Raw genomic sequence first — 14954 nt, 5'->3', positions numbered from 1 at the left:
GTTTTCACCACTGCGGTTTGCAAGCCTTGGCTTGCTCCTGATACCAGTCCTGCAGGCATTATTCCAGCATGGTTGTGCAACACTCTTGATTATGAGCCTGGCAGTACACTGTTCTAGTTCCTCTTAACTTTACACAGACACACACACACACACGTTTATTATGATCAGAACACTTAACTGAAACTCTGTATCCATTAAACAATAACTGGCATTCTCCCTTCCCCCCAGTCCCTGACAGCCACCATTCTCCTTCCTGTTTCTATGAATTTGATTGTTTTAAATATCTCATATAAGTGGAATCATGCAGTATTTGTTCTTCTGTGACTGGCTCATTTCACCTAGTGTAATGTCTTCCAGAGTCATCTGTGTTATTGCCCATTGTAAGATTTCTTTAGTTTTTTATGGCTGAATAATATTCTGTTGTATATATAGCTGTCCCCTGGTATCTGTGGGGTACTGGTTCTGTGATCGCCGCAAATACCAAAATTCATGGATGTTCAAGTTCCTGATATAAAATGGCAAAGTATTTGCACATAACCTGTGCACATCCTCCCGTATATTTAAATCATTTCTAGATTACTTACAATACCTAACACAGTGTAAATGCTATGTAAATAGTTGCTATACTGTATTGTTTTAAAATCTGTATATTTTCATTGTTGTATTGTTATTGCTGGAATACTGTTGCTCTGTGGTTGGCTAAATCCACAGATGTGAAACCTGCAGATACTGAGGGCTGACTGCATATACCACAACTAAAAGAGTTGACAGTTATATTTTAACATTTCAACTGTACTTTTTCTGTCCCACTTCTCTCCTCCAAAATTATTCTCTTTGATAGGAAGAGGGAGTAAGTCTTCCTTGTCATGCTGTTAAGAAAACATCCAGTGGCCAGGTGCAGTGACTCACACCTGCAATCCCAGCACTCTGGGAGACTGAGGTGGATGGATCACTTGAGGTCAGGAGTTTGAGACTAGCCTGGCCAACATGGTGAAACCCCATCTCTACTAAAAATACAAAAATCAGCCAGCTGTGGTGACACCTACCTGCAATCCCAGCTACTTGGGAGGCTAGGACGTGAGAATTGCTTGAACCTAGGAGGCAGAGGTTGCAGTGAGCTGAGATCTCACCACTGCACTCCAGCCTGGGTGACAGAGTGAGACTCTGTCTCAAACAAAACAAAACAAAATTGGTGAGAACATGGTAGCCAGTGGGGAGGACACAGTCTGATGAAGTCAACCCTACAGCAAAACCCACTGTCCCGGGTGACATCTGTGGTCAGGGGTCAGGGGATATGTGCCAGTAGTGAGGCCCATGTGATCAGGAGGAGGGACTCAGCACTGGAGCAAAGCCCTGGGCGTTCAGGTATTGAGTGCTGGCAGACACAGGGGTGGATGTGTTGGCAGACACAGGGGTGGATGTGTAGCAAACATCTGTCTTTTTTTAAGGAGGATGTCAGACTTCTGAAAAGTCCACTTGAGATACTCATAAACATATCCGTTTGGTGATGCTCTTGTGAACAAGGTAGAAAACCAAGATCTGAGTCAATAGCATTTCTTCTGGTGAAGGATAGTATTACATTTGCATAAAAATCATTTGGAAATTATCTTTCCCTCCTTCTCCCAATCTGCCTGCAAGTGCCCTCTCCCAGGAATCCTACCAGCTTTGAATTGTCCATCGATGAACTTCAAAAGGCTAGTAGTAAGCAACAATGGCCACTTGGGTCTCTCTTGATCTCTTCCTTACTTCACTGGCAAGTATCTTTGATATGTGGCTTTCTGATTCTGTGAGCTAGAGGCTATTATTTGTGTCTACTCTTTCCTCATTTTTCACTTGTTCTAAGGACATTTGTGGCCATAGGAACTGTCAAGTTGAGGCTAGGAGCCATAGGGCTCACCCAGAAGATGAAATGGAAGGCATCTTAGTGTTGGAAGCCAAGTATTAGGTTGGTACACAAGTCGTTGCAGTTTTTGCCAATGAGAAGACCACCAGTACCAGAACATCTTGCCAACAGCCCAGCAGCAGCTTGTCTTACTTTCTAACTTAAGAAAAAAGTAATTTATTTACACATTGTCATATTCCACAGAGTTTTTGAAGCGGCCTCCAATAATACACTGCACATGGAAACCGTCCGTAGTTGAGAGAATTGGAGCACAGTGACGATAGAGGGAGGCCAAGCACAGAGAAATACTCATCTCTTGCTACTGAGGATTATCAGTGGTGAGCCATCAATTTGACCCTCTGTCCATCCTAGTACCTCAGACAAAGAGGGAGGTGCTCTGTTCACAGTCTCTGAAAGCTAAGAATAAGCCAGTTGTTTAGGCGTGGCGTTCGAGAGTCCTTTCTTTATTATTATTACTTTTTCTTTTCTCTTGTAAATGACCGTAGAAGAGACTTTAAAAAAAAGAAGCCTCTGTGCAGTGTAAGTTGGTGTGACCATTTTGAATAGCAACTTGGAGTATCCAGTAAAACTAAAACTAGTCCTACCTTAAGGTGCAGCAGCTCCACTTGCTTTAGAAAATTACCATCACAGCCTCACGGGGAACAGATACAAGTTGTTCATTGCATCACCATTTTTAATAGGAGAGAGTCAGAAACATCTGAACGAGTAAGTTCAAGGCATAGTTATGTTGCAGGAGTGGAAGAGAACATGTGTTTTTGTGTGTGCAATAATTTTCAGTGAAAATAAGCCAGCTGCAGAGAGAAATTAAGTTTAAGAAAACCCAGAAAAATGGTGAGTATGTATGTGTGGAGACCCATTAATTTTGGATGATAGTAATATGGATATTTGTATATATCCTTTGCGTTTTTCTGATTAAAAGAGTAAAATACCCATTGTGATGTTGTGCAGGATGGTGACCAGTACATCCTACACTACCTGACTTACAGCAACGTTGATTGCCTTCTGCTAAATGGTCTTATATGGATTAGCTCATCTAATCACCTCAACAACCCCTTTCAGGGAGATCCTTTAATTATTCCCATTTTGCAAATGAAAAATTGAGATCTAGAGAGACTAAAAGCTTAACCTAAAGCAACTTAGTAAGGCTGGCCTTGAACCTGGGCAGTTAGAGTCCACAGTGTGGGGAAAAAAGAGGTCAGCTTGTTACTGTGTTTATATAGAAAGAGGTAAATTTAAGAGACTCCATTTGCCTCTGTATTTGAGATGCTGTTAATCTGTGACTCTACCCCCAATCTTGTCCTTGCTGGAGACATCGCTGTGCTAATTAAAGTTGAAAAGATTTTGGGCTGTAAGGAATGTGCTTTGTTAGGCAAATGCTTAAAGCCTGCTTGTGGTTGAAGGTCGGTACCATTCTCTTAAATCTCAGTAAAAGAAAAACATCTGTCTCCTGCCCGTCCCTGGTAAATGTAACATCTCCGTGTATCTGTATGTCTTACTGCTGATTTACTCCCTTATCTTTTGGCAATAAATACTGAGGGAACTCAGAGACCGGTGCCGGTGTGGGTCCTCTGTAAGCACAGCACCGGTCCCCTGGGCCCCGCTTTTCTTTCTCTATACTTTGTCTCTGTGTATTATTTCTTTTCTCAAGTCTCTCGTTCCACCTAACGAGAAGCACCCACAGGTGTGGAGGGGCAGGCCACCCCTTCACACAGCTTTTAGTCTTTATTATACTGCTCTACAAAATCTTCCAGTATCGTACAGTGGGTTGGTTATTTATTTATTGGCAGCAGTTATCTCATTGTAGGCCACGGGCATACTCCTAGAAGACAATGCAGGGAAAGCAGTTCTTAGAGATCAGAATAGGGTAGTTCCATTATCAGATGATATGGCTTGAGCTTGGTGCACACATTGTCTTGTCTTTTTGGATCATTTAATGGTGGCTCACAGCCCAGAAGCACCTTGTCAACCCTGGTCCTACACCAGAAATACCTGTGGAGGTTTAGGAATACCAAAGCCTGACCCCACCAGAAATTTCAACATAATAGACCTAGGATAGGATCTGTTTATTAGCATCTTTAAAAGTTTCTCACATAATTTTAGTATGCACTCCGAGTGTGATCCACTGAATGATAAAGTCTGGACAGTACGTAGTTCAAAGTTATAATGTTTGGCAAGAGCCTGGTGAATGGGTGTTTTGTGTTGAGGATCAAGGACAGGTCCGTATGTGCTGACCTTGATGACCAGAGTGCAGCTAATGTCCTGTGAAATCATGGCTCTTAATCAGGATAAGGCAATGCGTCTTAGCAGGATAGATCTGTCTTACCAACTCGGTCTCTCTCTCTCTTTTTTTTTTCTTTTTTTTTCCTGGATGTAGTCTTGCTCTGTCACTTAGGCTGGAGTACAGTGGCGCCATCATGGCTCACTGCAACTTCCACCTCCTGGGTTCAAGCAGTTCTCCTGCCTCAGCCTCCCAAGTAGCTGGGATTACAGGAGCCTGCCACCGCGCCCAGCTAATTTTTGTATTTTTAGTAGAGACGGGGTTTCTCCATGTTGGCCAGGCTGCCTTGAACTCTGACCTCGTGATCCACCCGCCTTAGCCTCCCAAAGCGCTGGGGTTACAGGCATGAGCCACTGCACCTGGCCATCTCTCACTTTTTTTTTTTTTTTTTTGGAGACAAGATCTGACTCCGTCGCCCAGGCTGGAATGCAGTGCAGTGGCAAAATCTCGGCTCACTGCAACCTCCGCTTCCCAGAATCAAGTCTTTGTTTAAGCCAGAGGTTTGGCTAGAATTCATTATTAGGCTCCATAATTCTGTCTAATGACTGATGTTATAGCGCTTGTTGTTTTGTTTACTCAGTGATGACAAGTGTTTCCAGCGTAAACTGACAGCCAGATACCATTGTCCAGCTTTTTGTCTCATGGAAACTGCGCACTTCAAATATGCATCCAGGTGCATTTCATTTGCTGGATTGGGCTCTGAGCAATCTGATCTCCCCTGAAGAAGTGGATTGTGAAGGCCATGGATGGAGCAGGGAATAGAAATGGATACTGTGTTTGAATGTGCCAGAGTAAGCATTTGAGTCTTTAGGCCTCTTGACTCCTGTCTTGCCAAAAGTCAGAATAAGATACCAAAAAAAAAAAAAAAAAAAAGGTTTGTGGAGGAATTGTTTGACTTTAAGGAAGTGACTTGTGTGGACACTGAGCCTTAGTACTCATCTCCCAGAAACAGTCAGGTATTGATGCCCTTGGATCAGACCAGCGGTTCAGATAGTTCAGACACATGGACAGCACTTTAGAGGTCCAGGATCACCAATTGGTATCTGAAGTTGTTGTGTTTAGAACCTGCTTCCAGAAACTTCTGATGCTGAATCTCTGGTCTGTTGTGCTTAAAGCCAAGTAACCAAAGCCCTGCTTTTGACCATGTGACATTTTTGAAATTAGGATGTTTCAGAGGGTACCATTTGTAAAAAGATGCATATCTAGGATTTGAATAATTTTATTTTACTGAAGACCAGAAATAGATATCCCACTTTAAAAATATATAGTATTAATCCAGGACGTAATTTCTTTATATATTTTACTGGGAAATTGCAAACTATTTGGAATTACATGCCATCTGGCCTTCCTGAAAGTCGTTTCCAACTATGGAAGCAAAATCTGTTTCTCAAGCAAAACATGGCCAAGTGTCTGAGTGCAGACCCCCAGGCCTAATGGATTAACACGTAGCTGTGTTATATGCCACTCTTTGCAATCTACCAGATAATATTGCTTTTTTGGAGAGCTAGTGGTGATGAATTCTGTGGCTTTTATCTTTCTGCATTTATGTCTTCTTCCAAAGTAAGCACACTGCTTTAATGATTTAACACTAGTCTGTTCACACTCGCGTTACGGATTTTGGGAGATGTTAATATGTTGAAGGACACACGTTTTAAGATGCTGTCATCTTTATTTGTTTGTAGTTGAAGGAGGGGTAGAGCTTCTTATCTTGTGCTGCACCTGCCACTTTCAGGAAGCCAGGAGAGAGGAGGCAATGAGCTTTTACATCTGTTGAGTGTCTATTCTATTCTAAAGCCAGACATTGTATCCTCATTTTCTTATTTAATCCTTCTAATTTTCCTTCCTTCTCTCCTTCCCTCCCTCCCTCCCTCCCTGCCTCCCGCCCTTCCCTCCTTTCCCTCCCTCCCTCTCAGGCTGGAGTGCAGTGGTGCAATCTCAGTTCACTGCAACCTCTGCCTCCCAGGTTCAAGCAGTTCTCCTGACTCAGCCTCCTGAGTAGCTGAGACTACAGGCGTGCACCACCATGCTCTGCTAATTCTGATATTTTTAGTAGAGATGGGGTTTTACCATGTTGGCCAGGCTGGTCTTGAACTCCTGACCTCAAGTAATCTACTCACGTCCACCTCCTAAATTGCTGCAATTATAGGCTTGAGCCACTGCATGTGGCCAAATCCTTCTAATTTTCTGAGGTGGCTATTATTATTCCTCATTTTATACAGGAAAAAATAGAAATCAGAGAGCTTAATACACTTGTCAAGGTGTACAGAGTTTGTAATAACCAATTCAAACCTAGGTCTGACTCCTTCCAGCGCACATATATTGTGTGTAATGTCACCTTTACATCTTTTCCCAAATTGTGTCATCTTTTCTAAGTCAAACCTACTAACATGAGTCTTAAAATCAGCCTTTGTTGCCAAAATACTTGACAGTACATTGATCATTTATTCTTCCCCATTCTGGGTAGAAATCAGAGTTCTCTTTTCCCAATGGAAGCCCCAGGACAGCTTATGTTTGCATGTCATATGTCCATTTGACTTTTCACCAAAACACTAGCGTTTCACACAGTCCTGACCCATCAGCTTCTCAAAGGTGGGTGGCAGTGGTGAGAGACGATGAAGCTCATCTCATAGGCACAAACAGGGCATTTTTGAACTGACCCAAGTGCATCTGGTGTATGATACCTGTTGGATTTGGTGGCCTCTATGATTTAGATGAAGGGGAGGGCCATAAGTTTTCTCCTCCTCAACCTTACCACCAGGTAGTTTGTTGAAACAAAAGCAGATCCCAGACTGAATTCTGTCACACATCAAATACTGACATTAGGCAGAATGCACCAAAGTAGCCATAAAACCTGTTCCTGTAAGCTGAGGAAGTCCTAGCTCTCCATCCTTAAGGTATGTTGACAAGTACTTGCAGGAGAGATTTACTCAGGGACAGCAATCTGCAAAAAGATCAACTCCAGGGGACCAAGAAGCCTTCTTGGCAGGTTGTAAATGTTCTATTTTTTTTTTTTTTATCCAGCTGATGATTATTTGAGTATTTGCAAGCATAACATTCTGTATGTGCACTTAAGATTTGTGCCCTTTAGTATATCTGTTATTTCTCAGTACAAAATAAAGTGGAAATAAATGTTTGCCCTTAAATTATTCACAGTCTGTGAGCAGGGAAATTATCATATATTGTTCAAACCCATAAACCCTTTGAATTAGAGGTTTTCCATGGAAGGGTCTCCCGGGGGGAGTGAAAGCACTCAGGGGTCTTTCATATGCACTGTCCTGCCGAGGCCTCCTCTTTGGTGACCCCAGCCCATCCCTGTGGTGTCCCCTAGAGTGGACACAGTAGTTGCCTCCATCCAAGTGACCATCTTGGCACCTGGGATACTTTAGTCTTGGGCTACTGCTGCCTTCTTTCATTATTCTTCCCTGTTTTAAGTAGAGTCATGCATCGCTTATGATAGAAAACACTGTGAGAAATGTGACATTAGGCAATTTCATCTTTGTTGTGGGAACATCATCGAGTATACCTAGCAAACCTGGATAGCAGAGTCTGCTACACACCTGGGCTATGTGGTACGGCTTACTGCTCCCAGGCTACAAACCTGTACAACGTGATACTCTCCTGAATACTGCAGGCAGCAGTAATACAATGTAAGGACTTGTGTAATAAACATAGAGAAAGTACAGTGAAAATACAGAATTATAGTCTTATGGGACTACCAGCGTATATGTGGGCTGTCACTGACTGAAACCCCATGATGTGGCATGCGACTATATATCCTTCTCTTGGAATTTGACTTCTTTTACTTTTTAGGCCGCTTTTGGTGGCTTTAACCAAATTCCTGATGAGGCTAGGCAGGAAGGTTCTGGGGAATGAAATAGATCTATTTCCCTGGGCAACAATCCCAGACTCCACCCTGGAGTGGGGCATGGGAGGGGCTACGGGTCCCCTCTCTTTTCTTTCCCAGAAAGGGAAAGGAGACAGGGGTAAGGCTCACCAGGGGGTCGTGCTGGCAGAGCCCTTAGCTCTAAGTGCCAACTTTGATAGTTACTGGATTTGGCCTAGCAAGCCCTGTCTGTTGCCTCCCAGGTAAAATTCTGCAGGACAAAGAGATAAAGATGACTCCGGATCAGCTGCCTCTAGGACAGGGTTGTGGTGTTTCTGCTTTGGCCGTTGTAGAATTGCTGTGACTTTCATTTATTGCCCACGTTTCTCTCCCTTTACATTGCACACACACCCCTCTCATCCCAGACTCTCGTTTAACAGAACCTCAGCCTTAAAGAAAAAACTAAAACATAGCTTGTACACACACACACAAACCCTCCGCTAGTATTCCTAATCTACTGTGGAATCTGTTGCCATAGCAGCAGGGAGCGGCTTCCCCCTCCCCTCCCCAAGCACAGACACACACTTCATCATGGGGCTCCCATCACGTTTTTAATTTTTTTTCTCTTTCTCAAACAGCAACAGCCAACACTGCTTTTCCACAAACTATTAATATATCTTTACAGTACTCTCTTGGTACTTTTTAGACTGCATTTGCTTCTGACTTCAGGTACACCTAGTCATGCCCCCATAAGTAAGGCTAACTTTATGAAGAGGCTGGTGCTGGTTTGCTTTTAGTCTTACTTATTATTGGATCCAATACTAAATGAATAAAGAGATTTGGGGAGTTATCTAAAAGTGACATGGGAATTGAGCTCTATGGCTCTGGGCACCTTAATTTCATTTTCTGAGATTTTGTATTTCTTTTCATTGTTTTGATTTTAGCTTATTGCTTTAACATACTCTTTTTTATTTTTAAAGAACTACGTGTTAATGAAGGCATAGGAAAGAGTATATGATAATTAGCCAAGTTTGATATCATAGTTAACTAGCTGGTTCCTAGACAAATATATGATACTCTTCTTTTTATGATTAGACTATGTGAACATTAATAACGGAATGGGTTAGATTTTTTTTTATGTTAACATGCTTAGGAAAGTTGTAGAATTTACTTGAACTTAGTGTGTTAAATAAAGTCCTGGTTTTCTGAAGCCAAAACCAAACATGTTAGTTACTCTTAACCCAGGGCTGTGGGAGAAGCCAGTGATTCTAGGCTCACATTTCTCCTCTTTGAGAACTAGAAACCCCTCCATCAGGGCAAGACTCCCAAAGAGCTGCAGGTGGCAGTCCAGCTGAGTGCTTGTAGAGGGCGCCCCCCCAGCCCCCCGCCACCCTTCTCAGTCGCCTTCCCCATCACAGACACTGTGCCATCTTGGAAATGGATACTCTGCTATAGGAGGGAATGAGATTTTGCCTCTTCAGAGCTTGATACCTCCCTCCTGATTCTTTTTAGTCCAGCTCCCCAGGTCTCTTAGGTCTCAGAGATGGAGCAACAGCTGTTATCATCAGACCTGGTCACCAGAGAGGGATGTGCTCATTTCCAGCAACGTAGTTGCAAGTTCCCTAATCTCTTAGAGACTCAGTTTTCTTCTCCATAAAATAGTGATGATACTCCACTTCCGTCATGCTGTTGATTAAATGAGACAATGCTTGTGGGAATCCTTACTATAGTGCTGGGCAGTAATTTGTATGTACTCAATGAATGATCATCCCTTCTCTTTAAATATGCTCATAGATGATATGGAAAATTCTACTTTACCCCCCACAGTTATTTGTCATATCATGTTGTAGTTTTTAAAGATTTTTCCAAAAACCTTTGGGAGAACAAATCCTCTACCCTACTACCAAAAAACCAGGAAGAACTTTTAAAAAGTTGTAATAAACTACACATAAAATTCACATTTTTAACCATCTTCAAATGTACAATTTAGTGACATTTAGTACATTCACAGTGTTGTACACCCATCACTGCTAGCTAGTTCCAGAACTTTCTTCTTTTTTTTTTTTTTTTTGAGTCAAGAGTCTTGCTCTGTCACCCAGACTGGAGTGGAGTGGCGTTATTTTTGCTCACTGAAGCCTCCACCCTCCCAGGTTCAAGCGATTCTCCTGCGTCAGCCTCCTGAGTAGCTGGGATTACAGGAACCCACTACCATGCCTGGCTAATTTTTGTGTTTTTAGTAGAGACAGAGTTTCGCCATGTTGGCCAGGCTGATTTCGAAATCCTGACCTCAGGTAATCCGCCCACCTCAGCCTCCCAAAGCGTTGGGATTACAGGCATGAGCCCCTGAGCCCGGCCTAGTTCCAGAACATTCTTATCACACCAAAAAGAAACTCTGTAGCCCTTAAGCAATCGCCCTACTCTCCCCCCAGTAACCACTAATTATTGGCCTTCTGTCTCTATGGATTTGCCAGCTTTGGATATTTCATATGGAAACATACAATGTTTATTTTTTTGTGTCTGGGTTATTTGACTTAGCCTAATGTTGTCAAGGTTCATTGATGTTATAGCATGTATCAGTACTTCATTCCTTTTAATATCTGAATAATATCCCATTGTATATATATACCAGATTTTGTTTATCCATTCATCAGTTGTTAGACATTTGGGTTCTTTCCACCTTTGACTATCATGAATACATTGCTGTGAACATGGGCCTACAACTTTTTGAGCACCTGTTTTCACTTCTTTTGGATCTATACCTAGGATTGGAATTACTGGATCATATGATAATTCTGTGTTTAAATTTTTGAGAAATAGAACAGCTACCAAACTGTTTTCCACCATGGCTATGCCATTTTACATTTCCACCAGCAACGTCTGAGGGTTCCAATTTCTCCACACTCTTTCCAACACTAGTTATAATTTCCCATTTAAAAAATTATTATTATAGCTATCACAGTGGATGTGAACTGGTGTCTTACTGTGTTTTAAGATTTTTTTATAGTACTGATTTTATATGTGTCTGGACTCAAATTTCTATATTGATGTTCTTAAGCCTGCTGTATTGCAAAGCTACATGAAAAACCACCTATACAAAATTCCCAACAAGAGAATGGTGTAAAGCTTCTTTTCCTTCTTGGCCCGTGCTATAGCTAAACATCGTGACTCTGTAATCTGTAGTATGTTTAAGCCACTTGCAGACAATTTGTGGCAAATTAGAGATGATATCTGATGCCTCTGACCTTCTTTCTAATTTCTCTTTTTTAGGTTTTGGGGTTTCCTTTGGGTCACCCAAATGTTTTTTAAACACTTTGGATAAGAGCTAAACCACCTGCCACTGGGGACTTCCATACTCTCGGCTCCCTTGTCATCTGATGGCATTTTGACTGTCTTGAGGCCAAGTGACTTGCTGTTCATGATGAGTGATGAGAAGAACCTTGGTGTGTCCCAAAAATTGGTGTCACCTTCAAGGAGCACAAGTAGCTGCTCTTCCAAGCAAGGAAGTCGACAGGTAAAGTTTAACTCATGCAAAATTTAATATGCAAATATAAGCCATCAATTTTGCTGGTTAAAATGCGCACATTTATTTGGGAAATCCTACTTCTCAGTTTAAGAGCATTTACTTTTGGTTATCTCTTGACTGTGTGAGAGAGTAAATTCTGTATAATTTTAATAATGTGTGCCTACCAGGTGGAAAGAACTGCATTTGGTTCTTCATGTAATTTTGTTTAATTCTGGCAACTGTCCTCCAGTGTAGGTATTAACATCTCCATTTTCCCCATGAGGAAGCTGACTCAGACTGACCAGGTTACTTGCCCGAGGACACACAGCTAGTAAGGAGCAAAGAAAGAACCAAAGCTCAGTCTGTTTGGCTTCAGAGCCCACACTTTGCTTTATATCCTGCTAAGCAAAACAAAAAAACAATCCATCATTTTTCCAGTAATTATAATATCCACCCCAACTTTCTTCCCTTCATCACACCTTTTATGGCAGCTTGTAACCACAGATTGCCCTGTTAGTAGCTTCGAGTCTCACCTGCTTTAATATCTGTAATGGATGAGGGAACCTAATCTACAGAAAAATTGTCCAAAGGAATTAAGTAAGAGGAAGAAAGAATTGAAACAAAGGACTGAATCATTAACTCCTAAATAACTGTCGGGTAATTATATGTTGTTTCTTGGTGTCCTTTCTAATGAATCTTTGTTGGCAGAATTTGCTGGTTTTAGATCAGTGGCAGTAAATGCACAGTAATCATTATAATTCTTCCCCTCACAGTGAGGTGGCGAGAGAATGAGCTGTCAGAAAGCTGAATTTATGACCGAAGTGGTCTGTGAGCCTTTTCAGCACCTGCTGGCTCTCTTGGCATTTCCTTTTCCTCATAGGAAGTGCTGGCCTGAGAAATCACCCAGAGTCTTTGGTTCCAGAATTGGAAGCAGCAATTAAATAACTCCCACCTCAGTCACATCTACACATTTATGAGACATCATCAGGGGTCTCTCAGACTGAGCGTTGCCTGGGATACGGAGCTTTGCCACCCATGAATCTGTGATTCCAGGAAACTTAGATTTTGCCACAGGTCTGACATTTGGGAAGCCCTCCAGGATCTCCCCTGAGGGGTTAAGAAGGAGAATTTTGTCAGCACTGTCATCGGTTCCTTCTGGGATTAAAAAAAAAAAAAAAAAAGAAAAAGAAAAGACTAAAATTAGTCATTGGCTAATGCATCATGGCTCCCTGGAGTTCTGTTTTCATGAGGGTCACTGTGCTTGTCCTCTTTGTCAGCTTTCCACAGGAGTATTTTTCTCCCTAAGCCAAAACTCTGGTTGGGGTTAAAACAGCATGTGGTATATCCCCTACCTGCGCCATCTTCCTTACACCCAGGGATTGTTATGTCCTTCTTTGATAAAGGGGGAGAACATGATTCCTTTAAGTAGCAGATGGTGATTACACCATAGGAATTGGAACAGTACAATGAAATTCTCAGATCAAATACTACGAAAACTTTTTTCAGTGTGTTATTTGGAATTGACTGGGTTTTTACAAAGCTTTTTTGGAAGTTACATCATAAAGGGTAAGAGGAATGTGCTTGATGCCTCAACTTTTTTCTGACTTGGAATGCTTGGTCAGTCAGTCAGTCATTCATCAAATGGTCATTTTTTATATTTAGGGTCTCCTGCTTTAATATGCATATAATGTGGCTTTATAAATGGAGACACTTCTATTTCTTCTGTGGCAGAGAAAGTGGAGAATTTAATAAGTTTATTTCAACTTCATCCTATAGTTATAAAGCCCGTGTTTGATTTCCAGAGGTCATTTTCTTAGTCCATCTGCTTTCTCATCCTTCTGTCGAAGAAAGGTGTTCTGTCCCAGGGTATGCTTAGTGTTTCCATCCATGTGGTCCACCTTGGCCCCCCCATACCCACTCTGCCTTTGCAAACTGGCCCAAGATTGTGCTTCCGTCTTTAAAGGTGCTGCAGCGGTGCAGGAACCCTTGAAGCTCTCCTCCCTTAGAGCACACAGCCATCTCCGATGGTCTGTCGGTCGCTAAATATAAGGATGACACTGTGTTTCCAGTCACGTCACTGAAGAGTACCAGTTAAACACTTAAAACTTCAAGATTTACATAGTAAGAAATTTAATTAGAGGAATATGAAATATAACTAAAGATAATCTGTGCAAATACCTACTTGTATTTCAAACACCAGTTTAAAGTCATTTTCAAATTGCTCTTTTCCTTTCATCTTAAGGGGATACATCTGATGTTGATTTTATTGGTCATTTTTCTTAGTGCTAACTTTTCTCATGTGCTTTGGAATTGCAGCTTAGAGCTTCATCTAGAGATTGCTTTCCATGTATTCTTTCTCTGCACTCACCCTGACCCATCTAGGGATTTGCTGTTGCCAACTTCCTACCTCTCAGCACCCCAGTGCAGAGTCAAGTCTAATATTTGCAGCAAGGGCCTGCTGTTCCGTGATGATGATGGAATACCTGGGACCCAGCACCAGGCCCCAGACAGCATAGCCCAGTGCCTGGCTGTGAGGCTATGTCTCCCTCCTCACCTCTCCCTGGGCAAGCAGATTTTTAAAGCTCTCTTTCATTGTGGTGTGGGGGCTTCCCCCTCCACAGTTTCAGATTTCCAGCAGCGAGCTTGGCTCAAGTCCCAGCCTTTTCCTGATGACATTTTTCACCCCATTAGCCCACAGAAACAGGCTAATGGACACCTCTGTCTACAGTATACTTTACATTTCTGTTTGGTTCTGATCCATGGAGATACTTATCTTTTTTTTGCCACATTATTCTTTTTTTTCAGGTTTGTTGAGGTAATAAATGACAAATGAAAGTTGTATATATTTATGGTGTATAATGTGATGTTTTGATACATGTACGCATTGGGAAGTGATTACCCATTATCAAGCTAATTAATATACCCATCACCCCCTATAGTTATTTTTGTGTGTATGTGTGGTAAGAACATTTAAGATCTACTCTTACAGCCAATTTCAAGTAAATAATGCAGTATTATTAACTATAGTCGCCATGGTGTTACATTAGATCCCCAGAACTTACCATTCTATCATCTGTTTCTCTAAGTGTGACTTTTTTAGATTCCACATGTAAGTGAAATCATGCAGTATTTTTCTTTCTGTGCTTGGTTTATTTCATTTAGCATAATGTCCTCCGGGTTCATCCATGTGATTGCAAATGACAAGATTTCTTTCTTTTTTAAGGCTGAATAGTAGTCCACTGCATAAGTATATGTACCACATTTTCTTTGGAAATATTTAATCTTGTTTTTTATTGCACAGACAAAAAAGAGCCCTACGTGCTTATAACTTTGTATATTTTTGCCATATTTGGAGTGAGGGTGACATTTTGTATGTTTTTGCTGTATTTGGAGTGAGAGTGGCAATAGGGAAGGGGCACTAAATGCATGAACTTAAAACACCATCTTA

At 41.7% G+C, this 14954-nt stretch overlaps 1 protein-coding gene across 7 annotated transcripts in view; it reads left to right on the top strand.

Annotated features, from left to right (window-relative positions):
* The window catches only part of OSBPL3 (oxysterol binding protein like 3), a 183546-nt gene that overhangs the window by 73085 nt on the left and 95507 nt on the right, over positions 1-14954 (top strand). For all 7 annotated transcript variants that reach the window (XM_033194114.1, XM_033194111.1, XM_033194113.1 and 4 more), the window contains exon 2: positions 11272-11515. In XM_033194114.1, the coding sequence (XP_033050005.1) occupies positions 11420-11515 (96 nt within the window). In that variant the 5' untranslated portion in view covers positions 11272-11419. The remainder of the gene's footprint in view (positions 1-11271; positions 11516-14954) is intronic.

The sequence above is a fragment of the Trachypithecus francoisi genome, unplaced genomic scaffold (assembly GCF_009764315.1).
Source record: "Trachypithecus francoisi isolate TF-2019V2 unplaced genomic scaffold, Tfra_2.0 Lachesis_group4, whole genome shotgun sequence".
NCBI lineage: Eukaryota > Metazoa > Chordata > Mammalia > Primates > Cercopithecidae > Trachypithecus > Trachypithecus francoisi.
The sequence above is the reverse complement of the archived record's forward strand: the minus strand, read 5'-3'. Positions and strand labels throughout refer to the sequence as shown.